This window comes from Histoplasma capsulatum, genomic scaffold (genome assembly GCF_000149585.1).
Source record: "Histoplasma capsulatum NAm1 scaffold_1 genomic scaffold, whole genome shotgun sequence".
NCBI classification, from domain to species: Eukaryota; Fungi; Ascomycota; class Eurotiomycetes; order Onygenales; family Ajellomycetaceae; genus Histoplasma; species Histoplasma mississippiense.
Window position 1 is genome coordinate 4501551 of NW_001813982.1, and position 11427 is coordinate 4512977.

Genomic DNA, 11427 nt, shown 5'->3' on the forward strand with positions numbered 1-11427 from the left:
TACCCTCGTCCTCTAAGCCATTTCTTACATCAACGATCAGACCGTTTCCAGATCGCGCCTCGATGACAGGGCCGGGAAAGTGACCTAGTCAAAAAATGGCTGGATGTCAATCAATCGAACACCCGCGCCAGTGGCATGGTCCCAGATCCGAGCAAGGATAGCACAGCAGACACACCATTGATCACATAGATGCGTTTCAGCACACCATCTGGACGGAGATAAGCTGCAGTTACCGTCCAGTTAAGGCGGATTGTCGTCACCGGCCGATAAATATGTGTTTCGGGATGCAGTTTCTGACCAATATCGGAGTGAAGCGACTGCTCCACAGCCTGGTTTTCGTGCGCAATGTTCGGAGACTTTGGGACACCCAAGAAACTTACCAGCAAAATTAGGAAGATGATGACAGATGCCAAGCAGCTCCTTGACAAGGTCGTTCTGTCACTCGTCGTATCCACTCGAGATAGCTCTGACGAAGCTCTTGGAGGATCTTGGAGTTCATCGCGAGGTTTGCGTATCCTCCTCCGACTGGATGTTCGTTCCATGCGCGTCCTGTGTTAAAGCCGATGGAGATGGAGCGCAAGAGCCAGGGTTAAAACACAGCATGCACGAACACACGCACCACGAACACACGCAGATGATGAATCACTTTGTTTGAGAGAGTTTGGTGGTTATTAGCTGCCCTTTTAACTCTTTTCTGAGGAATTGGCTTTCCTGCACCGCCACCAGAGCAAGCATCCCGTCTGGGATACAGAGCTTCCTAGCTTCTTGGAAAGTGTTTCAGAATGGACCTTGTACCCAGGTTCTTCAGTATGCTTGCCCCCGGTGCAAATGATTACGGTTGATGAGTGGCTCGTCGAGGCCGATATACAAGGTCTTCCTTCTTTTGAAGATGATGGTGAATTTAGATTTGTGCTATTCTCCAGACTTTCTTTATAGTTATTTCTATCTTTTTATTTCCTTCGAATCCATGCTCTCCCTTCAACACTCGATAGCACACTGCTTCGGGAGATGGCTGCTCGTTTTGTGAAAATAGGATTAGCTGTTACTGCAGTATGTATAGTTTCTTGTCCGACATTTGATATTCCGATTGCTGACTATGGGTTTTTACCATATCTATAGCTAGCTCTCTTATTAACGGCAATCTTTTTGATTCTATTTATTGACCGACGTGAAGCGGCCCGAAGTTTGAAGGACATCGACCATGTCATCATCTTTATGCAAGAAAATCGGTCATGGGATACAGTATGCTCTAATCAACATTCACTGATATCCATCGTGCGAATACTAACTGGCTCGCAAGTATTTCGGGACAATGGCGGGTGCAAGAGGTTTTAATGACCCCAACGTACAGGTCAACCCGAATGGGCTCCCCGTGTGGTACCAGTGATTCTCCCTCCACCAGTATATGGAGAAATCTTGTATACTTACCTTTATTAGACCAGTTGACTCGAGCATGTCGAATGTCACAGAAACCCTTCTTCCATGGTACTTAGGGTATCTGGGCGGAAACTGGTCCCAAGCCATACAGTGCATGAGTGCTGGAAGCAATGGATATAGAGAAAATCACGCGTCAATCAACGGTGGACTCAATAATGGCTGGGCAAGGAACAATACACCGTGGAGTTGGGGTTATCTAAACCGGCATGACCTCCCCGTCCAGTTTGCCATTGCAGAAGGCTGGACTGTCGGCGATATGTATCAAGTATGTGCTCCCCTCCATCCTTAAGAAAACAGCATTGGAGTCTCATAGTGAGATAGGAATCGCAAATCACTGCAACAAACCCGAATCGAGTCACCTTAGTGAGTGGAAGTATCAACGCACCTGGCAGCCCGCAGACGCCAGATGAAGGCGGCGTATATATAGATAATAACGAAACCCCGGGTGAGTCGTTTTGGCAAAACTCTGCCCCGTGATTGGATTGTTTGAGCTAAACTAAGCGACTAGGATGCGAGTCTCCCAATCTCAACTGCTACCCTCTCAAATGGAAAACGATATTCGACATATATGAAGCTGCGGGCGTTTCTTGGCAGGTATACCAAGGAGTGGACAACTTTGATGACAACCCGTTGGCCTGGTTCGAGCAGTTCCAGAATGCACCAGCAACCTCGGCGTTGTCAAAGAAGGGAATGGCGTATTTGGGACTAGATGCCTTTTATGCCGATGCTGCTTTAGGTACCTTACCACGAGTTAGCTTTATCGTCGGCCCGCGAGAACTTTCCGAACATCCGCCATATTCTCCTTCTGATGGCGGCTGGTTGCAGCACAAAATTTTGGATGCTGTGGTAAGAGGGCCAAAGTATGGTAAAAGTGCACTTCTGATTAGTTACGATGGTACATGTTCTTTCCCCTCCGCCGTTCGAAGGCAATTAAATGTATCAAGCTGACCGTGCTCATAGAATCTGGTGGTTGGGGGGACCATGTTCCTCCTTACCATTCCCCGGAGAACACGACCGGTGAATGGCTGGAAGATCCGTATCACCTTTTTGGAAATATCTACACTGGCCCTGGTTTGTGCTCTTTTCACATACTTTCAACTCACTAATGCGCCGTCGCGAGTAACCTAACCTGTTACTAATCCGAAACTGATAATAATAACAATATCAGGAGTTCGAGTCCCTTTCTATATCGTTTCCCCTTGGACTCGCGGAGGACGCGTCTTTACCGAACACGCTGACCACAACTCGCAAATCCTTTTTATCGAAGAATGGCTCACCGCCAAAGGTTACAATAACGTCAGGACAGATGAAATGGTTCACTGGAGAAGGCAGAACATGGCTCATCTCCTTAATGCACTGGACTTCGAAAATGTACGTCACCGAAATACGCCTGCAGGAAATGACAGATGTTTTTTATATACAATATATACAGTCCCCTTTGCTTAACCGCCATGTGATATTTCTACATAGCCCGACCTCTCCGTACCTGACATACCAAGACCGAAACAACCCCACCGCAACTTCCGCGGCGAATTCGACGGTTCCGCCTTTTGCGAATCACAGTTCCCGGACCCACGACCGCCTCCCCCATATTCCTCGCAACCCAGCACACTCCCCAATATCGTCGAAGAAGGGTATAAGATATGCGTTGGCCAACTGACCGAGGGCCGCTATCTTGTTTTCGAAAATGAAGACGGTCGTCTGCTAGCGCACAACAGCACCACATCAGACATCAACGATCATGACAATACACAGCCGTCACTACTAACGACAATGCCATCGTCGCAAGAGCCCTCGAATAGTAATAATAACGCAGAAAACAAAAAGAATAAATACCGGCCCCAGAATGCGCGGTGGGTCATCTATTACTATAACAATAACAGTACCGATATTGCAGTCATCGCGACAAACCAGTCTGGTCCGTTTTTGGTGTCAAGTTTTGATAAAAGGTTGTGGTTAGCGTCGGGGGGAAGGCTGGTTTCTTCGAGGGCGGGGGCGGCGCCGGTGGATATTTTATTTTTTGCAGGGAACAGGGATGGGGAGAAAAGGGGCTACTCGATATCGTATCCTTCGCGTGGCAGTGGTGATGATAACACTGGTAGTGATCCTGGGTATATAAACGTCGATGGGGTCGGCAATATCTTTGTGGGCGAGAAGAGGGAATTGTTCAACGTGGTTAGTGTTACATATTATGATTAATGACGGTATGCGTGGGGGGATTTTATTAACGGCGTTTTGGGAATTGAATGTAGCGATTTTCGAGGTACAGGTACCGCCGAAAAGACATGGAGTTTGATTTTCGGGATGCTCGGGAACATGCTACCATGATATCAAGGGAAGCAAACGTGTGGGAAAGTGGAATATTCTGATTATAATAATATACTTTTCCCCTTAGTGGAAACCAAATTTTGAAGCCACTGACAGGGTGAGCGGATCGAGAAACCATACAGTAGCTAGCAGGAAAAATGGATATAAAATAACCACTGGTTATTGTTAGGCAAGTAACTCTCCATTTCTGGCTGGTTGTTGCAGAACAGAAGAATCAATGATCTCGGCTTGATTTATTTATTGTACGGAGTAGTATAGTAAATAATACTTGCGAGCTAGGTGCGAACCATGTGAGATAGTGTGGCAAAAGAAGGTCCCGTACTTGTCCGCCTCCGCTACATTTTTCTTTCTTTGCGCTCTTCATTTATTCCTGTGTTGGTGTACGAGGAGCAAGAATTTTAACCGGCACGCAGAGGCTGAATGTTACGGAGCGGCGATCTGTTAACAACGATTGCCAGAGCACAGGAGTGTGCACAATACCCCGTTGAACTAACATTTGTTAAGTCATGGAGCTGGGATCTCGAGAAACTAGACTTTCAAAGCTGATGCTGGCTGCACAATATCATCCATCATATGAACGCAGGATATCCTTGGGGAAATCCAAGTAGCCTAGTTGCAACACCACCAAGTCCTAAACAACAGTCTCGTGCTTCGGCTCTTCTTCGTCAATTTGGCCAACGGGAAGTTGCCGCCGCAATGCTATAGGGGTCGTACTAGCTTTGCGCGGATTAGGCGCTTCAAACACCTCATCAAGTTCTTCCAGCGTGCGTCCCTTCGTTTCCACGTAGAAGAAGTAGATAAACGCAAACTCGAACAGGTCCCAAAAGACGAAGAATACATAGAACCAATATCTGATCTATTGTGTTTATTGTTTGTTAGCTTGAGAAGGGGAGAAGTTAGAGGGTAGAGAATGTGTGGAAGATATCAAAAAAAAAAAAAAAAAATGGAGGGAAGTGGTTACATTCTTTAACGCAACTGGTGCCGCAAAGGTGTTGACAAAGCCCGCTAGGCCAGAAGTAAGCTGGGAAACGCCCATGCCCTTGCCTCTCATATCATTTGACATAACCTCCCCGGGATACACTGGTTGCATCGAGGTGAACGCGAACGCAAACACCGAGCCAAATAAATAGATAAATGCGATCGAGGCGGATGAGGACGATCTGCTTCCAGTGTTGATGTAGCCGGCAGCCGTACCTGCAGCAATTGCAAGACAGACTGCCATGCCCACGGTACAGCCTAGCAACATCTTGCGCCGCCCGATTATATCGTGGCAGCGTGCCCCAGCCATTGCTGGGATCCAGCCTGTGATGGCATAAATGATGTTGAGGAGGAGCTTGGTGTTGGTATCGGCTACTCCAACGTTTTCAAGGAGGTAAGGTAGGTAATAAGATGCAATGCTGGAGGATGAGGTCTCAAGTGTCAGCCAAAAATAAAAAGATTCCAAGACAATCTTCTGGAGAAGGTTTTTTTCGTTCCCCTGGGGCGCGCTTGGGATTATTGGAGCATACTTGTTACCGGAGAATTGCCCAAACCACGAAAAGGAGACATTGAGCATCATCCTATATCGACGGGAACGAGACTTAAAGAGAACCCGGAGATCAAAAAAGTTCCGCCAAGTCAACATGCCTTCTTTTCTCAGAGATTCGACCATTTCGGCCATTTCAAGTTTAACCAGCGGATGGTTGGAGTCACCGTTTGCGTGGTATTTGACCAATATGGCCCTTGCTTCATCATCTCGCTCGTTCCCGATCAGCCTGGTAATCATTGTGGTTAGCCTGCTGGTGCTGTCATAAAGAGTGGATATATCCCATACCATCTTGGAGATTCAGGGCAGAACCAAATTCCCAGACATACAATCCCCGGGCAAAGCATTTGAACCCATAAAGGGGTGCGCCAATCAGCGTTCACCTGGTTCCCAAGGTATTTATGGCTTGCATAAACGGCGGAAGTAGCAGTTATGGAGCCCTATAAGGGGTCATACCGCACGGTTTACTTTGATATGAGTCTGGGAATACAAAGGGTCCAAAAGGGGTTGAGGCTACCAACCACGTAGTAGAATGTATTATACATGCCCGCAACCGTCGCACGGTACTGGGGAGGCGCAATTTCGATAACGTATAGCGGTGCAGCTGTGCACGCAACGATGGCAAAGAAGGACAATAGAAACCGACCGCCGATGAACACGCCCAGAGTGGGAGCCAGGGCAGTGATGACTGTCGCAGCGCAAACTCCAAAACAGCCGAGAAAAATGGGCAGCCGCCGGCCTTTCCAGTCTGCTATCCATATAAAGAGAGCGCCTATTATTTGGCCAACCTGGTGGTTTGTGTCTCAGAAAACGGCTGGATTTTTAACTCATGTGGGAGGGGGCCTACGTACATTGAAAATCGCGAAGACAAGCCCTGTGCCGGCATTGCCTGATGGGGGGAGGTGATAGTACTTGACGTAGCTGGGGAGGGTGTTTATGCTGCCCATTAAGCTGCCGTCAAGTCCTATTTATCACCCAAAGGATATCAAACAGCTGAATTAGCTCCTCCGGAACCCACTTTGCTCAATAAGCCATGTGCGCACTATACATGTGCATGCGCGGTACTGTGCATTAAACTTTTTGATCCGCAGTGCTTACCGTTCATCGTTGAGGTCAGAAAGATGAGGGCGCAAACGAGATACATGCGCAGATACCCACTGCCTAGCCAGTTGGGCTTGGAGTGAGCCAATATGTCGACCAGCTTTTCATCTCCCAAGGCCTCGATGGTATTATCGCCTGCGCCATTCTCGCTCTTAGGGACCGATTTGATTCTCTCCATCCTACGAGGTGTCAGGAGAACATCGGAAAGAAATTTTCGCCGTCTCGTAACCGAGTAGCTAAAAAGGAAAGTAGGTGATACTTGAATGTTAATCAGGGTCTTCGAGCTCTGGATGTCACGCCACTTCGTGCCGGAATACTACGTGGGAATGAATATGAATGCCGGGTCGCCTCTTCACCGAGGGTCAGATGTTCATCGTTCTTTTCGTTGCGTTCTTTTTTTTGTTCTTAAAATGGAGGCCATGTAACATTGTCAAAGCAGCAGGAAAGGTCAACGATAACAATTTCTCATGCGGTTCTTGACGGATTGGAGTTGGAGCGAGCTGTCAAGATAGTCAAAATCACTTGAATCTTGTAGTGTTTGCAGAAACGCCAGTGGCTTCGAGTCGAGCATTGTTGATTCCTTCAGCGAAGATTATCTTATATCTTGTATTTTTTTTTCCCCCCCCAAAAAAAGTGTATATACAAGCTACATAAAGAATAGGCAGTTGGTTCATGGCTCTCTACGGCTGTGAAAGACTACTACTGCCTGCAGAAGAAATAGACCAGAGCCCTCTAGGCAATTGACGTGTTGTCTTTCATCTCAGGCTGGGGTTTGTATTGATGTGTGCAGTACAAGTAGATAGAAATTGAATTCTTTACTTGCAGTTCTATTCCTTGCTCAACACTATGAAATGGTAGGAGGGTTGATGTTCAGATTCATATATGTATGTATGTATGTACATGTACATCCATTGCGTCAGAGCTCTGCGCTTTTCCAACAACCAGAGTTTCGCATATCCTTGAATCTGCTACCAGTTCTATATCATGGTAATTACTATCTCGATGATCTTCGTGTTGATATCAAACTCCTGTTTTTAGTGGCGGATCTGGTGGAGTTAATCTACTCAGACAAAGCTTGCCAACACTCCGTCTAACTTACACTTGTGTGTATCTTTACACACAGCCTTTCATCCTTTCATCCACATACATGTTCACCGTCAGTATCGATGTGTGTAGTCTGGCTGAACATCGCGGAACTTGCAACATGGTTCCAATACTAGATCTATGACCATTGTTTTCCTCGTCAAAGTGTATTCCTCCTCAATTTTCAAGCCCAAGCCCAAGTCCAACCCTAATCCTTACCAAATCCATCTCTAAGAGTTGATCATGGTGCAAGGCTCTTCACATTTGCACCCTTACTCTTGCATTCCCCTGAAGCAAACAAAAAATCCAGCGGTTTGCAGACCCTGTCCAAGCTGTGGTTATGTATGATCGACCCGCGAAGCCACCTCAAATCTCTCCTCTGGATATATTGCCGAGTACGATCTGGAAGGTGATTAAACTTCTGGCCAGCGCACATTCTGGCCAACGACCCTATTCGCGCTTCTATCTTCAGCATCAAGCATTGCTTCTCCTGTTGGCGGTATAGCCCCACTGTTGGCCGCCGTTAGCCTGTTTATGTTTAGTTCCCCTCAACCCACGGGCTGGGCGCTGGGGGCCATCCCACTTCCCACAACCTATCCTGAGCCCAATCTATGCGATCAAATCCTCCGTGCAGCGGAAAGTCCCAAACGGAGGCTACCAAGCTAGGGGAAAGTCTGTCCGATGAATGGCGGCAAAAATATTCCATTCGAGTTGCTGGTTGCTATATAAACTTTTGAATACGGATTTGGTGATATATACTCTCCACCCATCCACCCACACACAAAAAGCAAGTTAATTGGGAATCTTCAGGATCGTCAGAAGCTCTCATAGCCCAAAACCAACAGTTCTAATCAGCTCGATGAAACACGAGCGGCGAGCGGCATCGCCGCCTATCTACATATACTGTACAGAATACAGACAGAAGCACACCGCACCAATTCAGAAGCTGGGAATGTGCCAGCCTTAGAAACTTTAACATCCAACCTTCCGAAGCGCAGCACATCCTGCTGCATATATCTTTGCACGCCTCGTGTCTATAAATATTACCACTACAGCTTGTTGTTGCCATCAGCTCGTCAAAGAACCACCCATGGTAGCAGAGTACGATCATCGCCAGAGATCTCTTCCCAGAAGAAACAAGGAACAGTATTTTCAGTCGTCTTGAAACAAAAGACATGCCCAAAGTTTTTGCTATTCAAACTAGATGTGATTGGCTTGAATGTCTAGAAGACCTGATGATCTTCAATTGGTGTCCCGTTTCAAGGTTTGATTTTGGATTCATTGGAACAGCAATTGCCCCCTTGGAATAAAAGAAAAAATAAAAATAAAAATACGTGTAAATGGTACCTCTGTACGCGGGCTACTCGAGCTTTGGAGGCACTTGATTCGTCAGATTCCTTTGCGATTGCCAAGGTGGTTGAAACGATCCGCGGCATATCATTTCAATTCTAGCGGCAGAATGGTCGAAGAACATGGGAAGACAGTATTTCACTGTTTCGCATTTGGCGGAAGATGTATAAGCCTCAAGACCACAGATAGCATGGAGGCTCTGGTCATTATAGGGTACCAAGGTAAGTATCATTGATATAAAATGATCTTCTGCAACCGCAGCTTCTCTACTCTCATCCATCTGGAAGAGCAATCAATCCCTCGACAGCGACGGACTTCTCCCTATCTCGTCGTATCTTCTTCTCATTTTCTATTTCTCAGTCGTACTACCAGAATACATTAATAGGAGGTTCACGCGAACGAAAGGAAAGATGAGATATCTCATCCCCCTCTTCACCCTGACTGCCACCTGCACCTCCCTTTCCGCCAAATCAAAGCGGTGGGAACAGTGCAGCGTTAAAGGTGAAGAAGGCCACTGCATGCCGCCTGTCGAATGTAAAGCCTGGAACGGCGTACCCATCGCCGGCGACTGGTGCAAACAATCACCATATGGCTGGCAATGTTGCACAGCTCAACTTACCTCTCTTCACGCCAGCATGGCAGGTGAGGATGATGTTGATGATGACAACGATGAGTACAGCAACAGCCTTGTCAAGCGCGCACCTCGCTCCTGCAATGTCCGCGGTGTCCCCGGCATCTGTATAAAGAAGTCCGCCTGCAAGGGCATCGCAACACCTGGCGCAGGCACCCCGGAGGACCCTTGACATGCCCCCGGGAACCCAACGACGTAATGTGCTGCACAGACAAAGCACCGCCCCCACCACCAGCGGGCCGGAAATGTAACGCCCGTGGCGTCCCGGGAGTATGCAAGAAAAAGTCCGCGTGCAGAGGCACCGCGACACCCGGTGCCGGAACCGCCAATGACCCATGGACGTGTCCGCATGACCCCAACGACGTGATGTGCTGCACGGATAAGAAGCCGCCGCCGCCGCCGCCGCCCGCGGGCCCATCTGTTCGGATCCCCGAGTACAGATGCAAGCGCCATGTCATTGATGCCGGGTATAAGATTGTCGGCGCGAATCCGGGGAAGGTGAGGTTTGTGGGTTGCTACGGGAAGCGCTCGAGCAAGTCGGAGCATCCACTTGGGCTGGCGTTGGATTTGATGACTGGGGTAAGTTTCCTTTCTTTAAGGGGCGTTTCCGATCATAACCCGTTCTGTTGATTGGTATATCAACCTCCTGACATTCGCTTTTTCTTTTCTTGCTTGCACAGGCACACTCCCCCAACGGCCAGCCGCTTGCGGAATGGGTCATGTTCCATGCTATAGAGCTTAAGGTCAAATATGCTATCTGGGGTCAGAGGATCTGGGAAGCTGGCGAAAGCGTTCGAGGCTGGGCGCAGTGGGAGAAGATGGAGGATAGAGGCGGGCTTACTGCGAATCACTGGTGAGCTGTTATTTTATTTTATTTTTTGAGAATCATATTTTGCTAACTTGTTTATCTCTAAAGGGACCACGTCCATGTTAGTTTCCTCCCATAAAGGGAGACGGGAGTGGACCATCCAGAGAGACGCTTTATTTTAATTTCTCCCGTGAATATTATATCTATTACTTTCATGTTTGCCTGTGCTGGTCTTCTCATATCCATTCCACGTCGCGTCTTAGCTTTGTGGCTGATTGTATCTCCTTTTCTTTCTTTCTTTCTTTTTCCCTCTTTCTTTCCCCCCCCCCTGTCTTCAGTTAATGTGATGCAAGTTTCTATATTGTCATTCCACGGGGAGGGGGGACTGGGAAGAATCCTTGAACATCTTTGGCAGTGAGTAGTTAGTAGTAATGTATTTTCTTTCTTTATTTTTTTAAAAATCGAGACGCAAATGTTATTTCCATTCAAAACAACTAGCCTAATATACTTAGAGTATGTAGCATCTATCCATCATGTAGCAGTTAGTCACTTAACTATATTCCCTGTGTGTTCATGCCAAGTACAAAAAGATGTGCTTTTGTTTTTTTGACTTTAAATGGAACAGGAAAAATAAAATAAATACAAGTTATTTTAAAAGCTCAAACAACAAAAGGGAAAAAGTACAGGGAAGGGAAGGAAGGGAAAGGGGGAAAAAAGGCAGCCAGAATGATAAAATGGTGAGGTTGGTCTGACCACAGAACCGCACTTTTTTTTTTTTTTTTTTTTTTTTTTTTTTTTTTTTTTTACAAAAAAAAAGGGGGGGCCTGGTTCGTTGGATATCCTTGTAAAGTTGCGAATCAAACAGTAGAAAGCAGAAAGTAGGGAGTGGAAAAGTAGAAAAGCACAAGACGATGATGTATTTTACCCACATACATGCAAACCTTCGGATGGAGTACAGCAAGGCAGAAAAAAAAATATAGAGTGGAATGGAATGGAACCACACACATACACGCAGCAAAACCCTTGATTTCCTATCGCCAAACAATCCACCTCTTCATCTCAATGGCTATTGCCATGGCGATTTCATTTACCGTCACCATTCCTCTACTCCAACTACTCCAAATTACACACCCCCAGCATTGGAAGTCATATTGGGGTTTGCAT

The 11427-nt window shown here is 47.0% G+C and overlaps 6 protein-coding genes across 6 annotated transcripts in view; 2 read left to right on the forward strand and 4 right to left on the reverse strand.

Moving 5' to 3' along the window:
• Nucleotides 1–110: 110 nt before the first annotated feature.
• HCAG_01278 (predicted protein) lies at nt 111–735 on the reverse strand (the record flags this gene model as incomplete). Its single annotated transcript, XM_001544181.1, has 2 exons — nt 111–549; nt 647–735. 2 exons carry the CDS (start codon nt 733–735, stop codon nt 111–113), a joined length of 528 nt encoding a protein of 175 aa, XP_001544231.1.
• Nucleotides 736–1405: 670 nt separating this feature from the next.
• HCAG_01279 (conserved hypothetical protein) lies at nt 1406–3636 on the forward strand (the record flags this gene model as incomplete). The annotated part of the gene is made up of 6 exons (XM_001544182.1): nt 1406–1702; nt 1759–1882; nt 1946–2332; nt 2398–2508; nt 2606–2808; nt 2908–3636. 6 exons carry the CDS (start codon nt 1406–1408, stop codon nt 3634–3636), a joined length of 1851 nt encoding a protein of 616 aa, XP_001544232.1.
• A 760-nt stretch (nt 3637–4396) lies between these two features.
• On the reverse strand, nt 4397–5530 carry HCAG_01280 (lactose permease; the record flags this gene model as incomplete). Its single annotated transcript, XM_001544183.1, has 3 exons — nt 4397–4621; nt 4727–5162; nt 5274–5530. The coding sequence occupies 3 exons, from the start codon at nt 5528–5530 to the stop codon at nt 4397–4399; spliced, it is 918 nt and encodes a 305-aa protein (XP_001544233.1).
• A 1838-nt stretch (nt 5531–7368) lies between these two features.
• On the reverse strand, nt 7369–8487 carry HCAG_01281 (predicted protein; the record flags this gene model as incomplete). Its single annotated transcript, XM_001544184.1, has 4 exons — nt 7369–7419; nt 7491–7523; nt 7909–7984; nt 8405–8487. The coding sequence occupies 4 exons, from the start codon at nt 8485–8487 to the stop codon at nt 7369–7371; spliced, it is 243 nt and encodes an 80-aa protein (XP_001544234.1).
• A 446-nt stretch (nt 8488–8933) lies between these two features.
• Nucleotides 8934–10402, forward strand: HCAG_01282 (predicted protein; the record flags this gene model as incomplete). The annotated part of the gene is made up of 5 exons (XM_001544185.1): nt 8934–9045; nt 9185–9562; nt 9667–10034; nt 10136–10308; nt 10372–10402. The coding sequence occupies 5 exons, from the start codon at nt 8934–8936 to the stop codon at nt 10400–10402; spliced, it is 1062 nt and encodes a 353-aa protein (XP_001544235.1).
• Nucleotides 10403–10619: 217 nt separating this feature from the next.
• The window catches only part of HCAG_01283 (predicted protein), a gene marked incomplete at both ends in the record, with an annotated part of 2668 nt that continues 1860 nt past the window's right edge, over nt 10620–11427 (reverse strand). The window contains 3 exons of the mRNA XM_001544186.1: nt 10620–10669; nt 10772–10787; nt 11197–11204. Of these exons, the coding sequence (XP_001544236.1) occupies nt 10620–10669; nt 10772–10787; nt 11197–11204 (74 nt within the window). The remainder of the gene's footprint in view (nt 10670–10771; nt 10788–11196; nt 11205–11427) is intronic.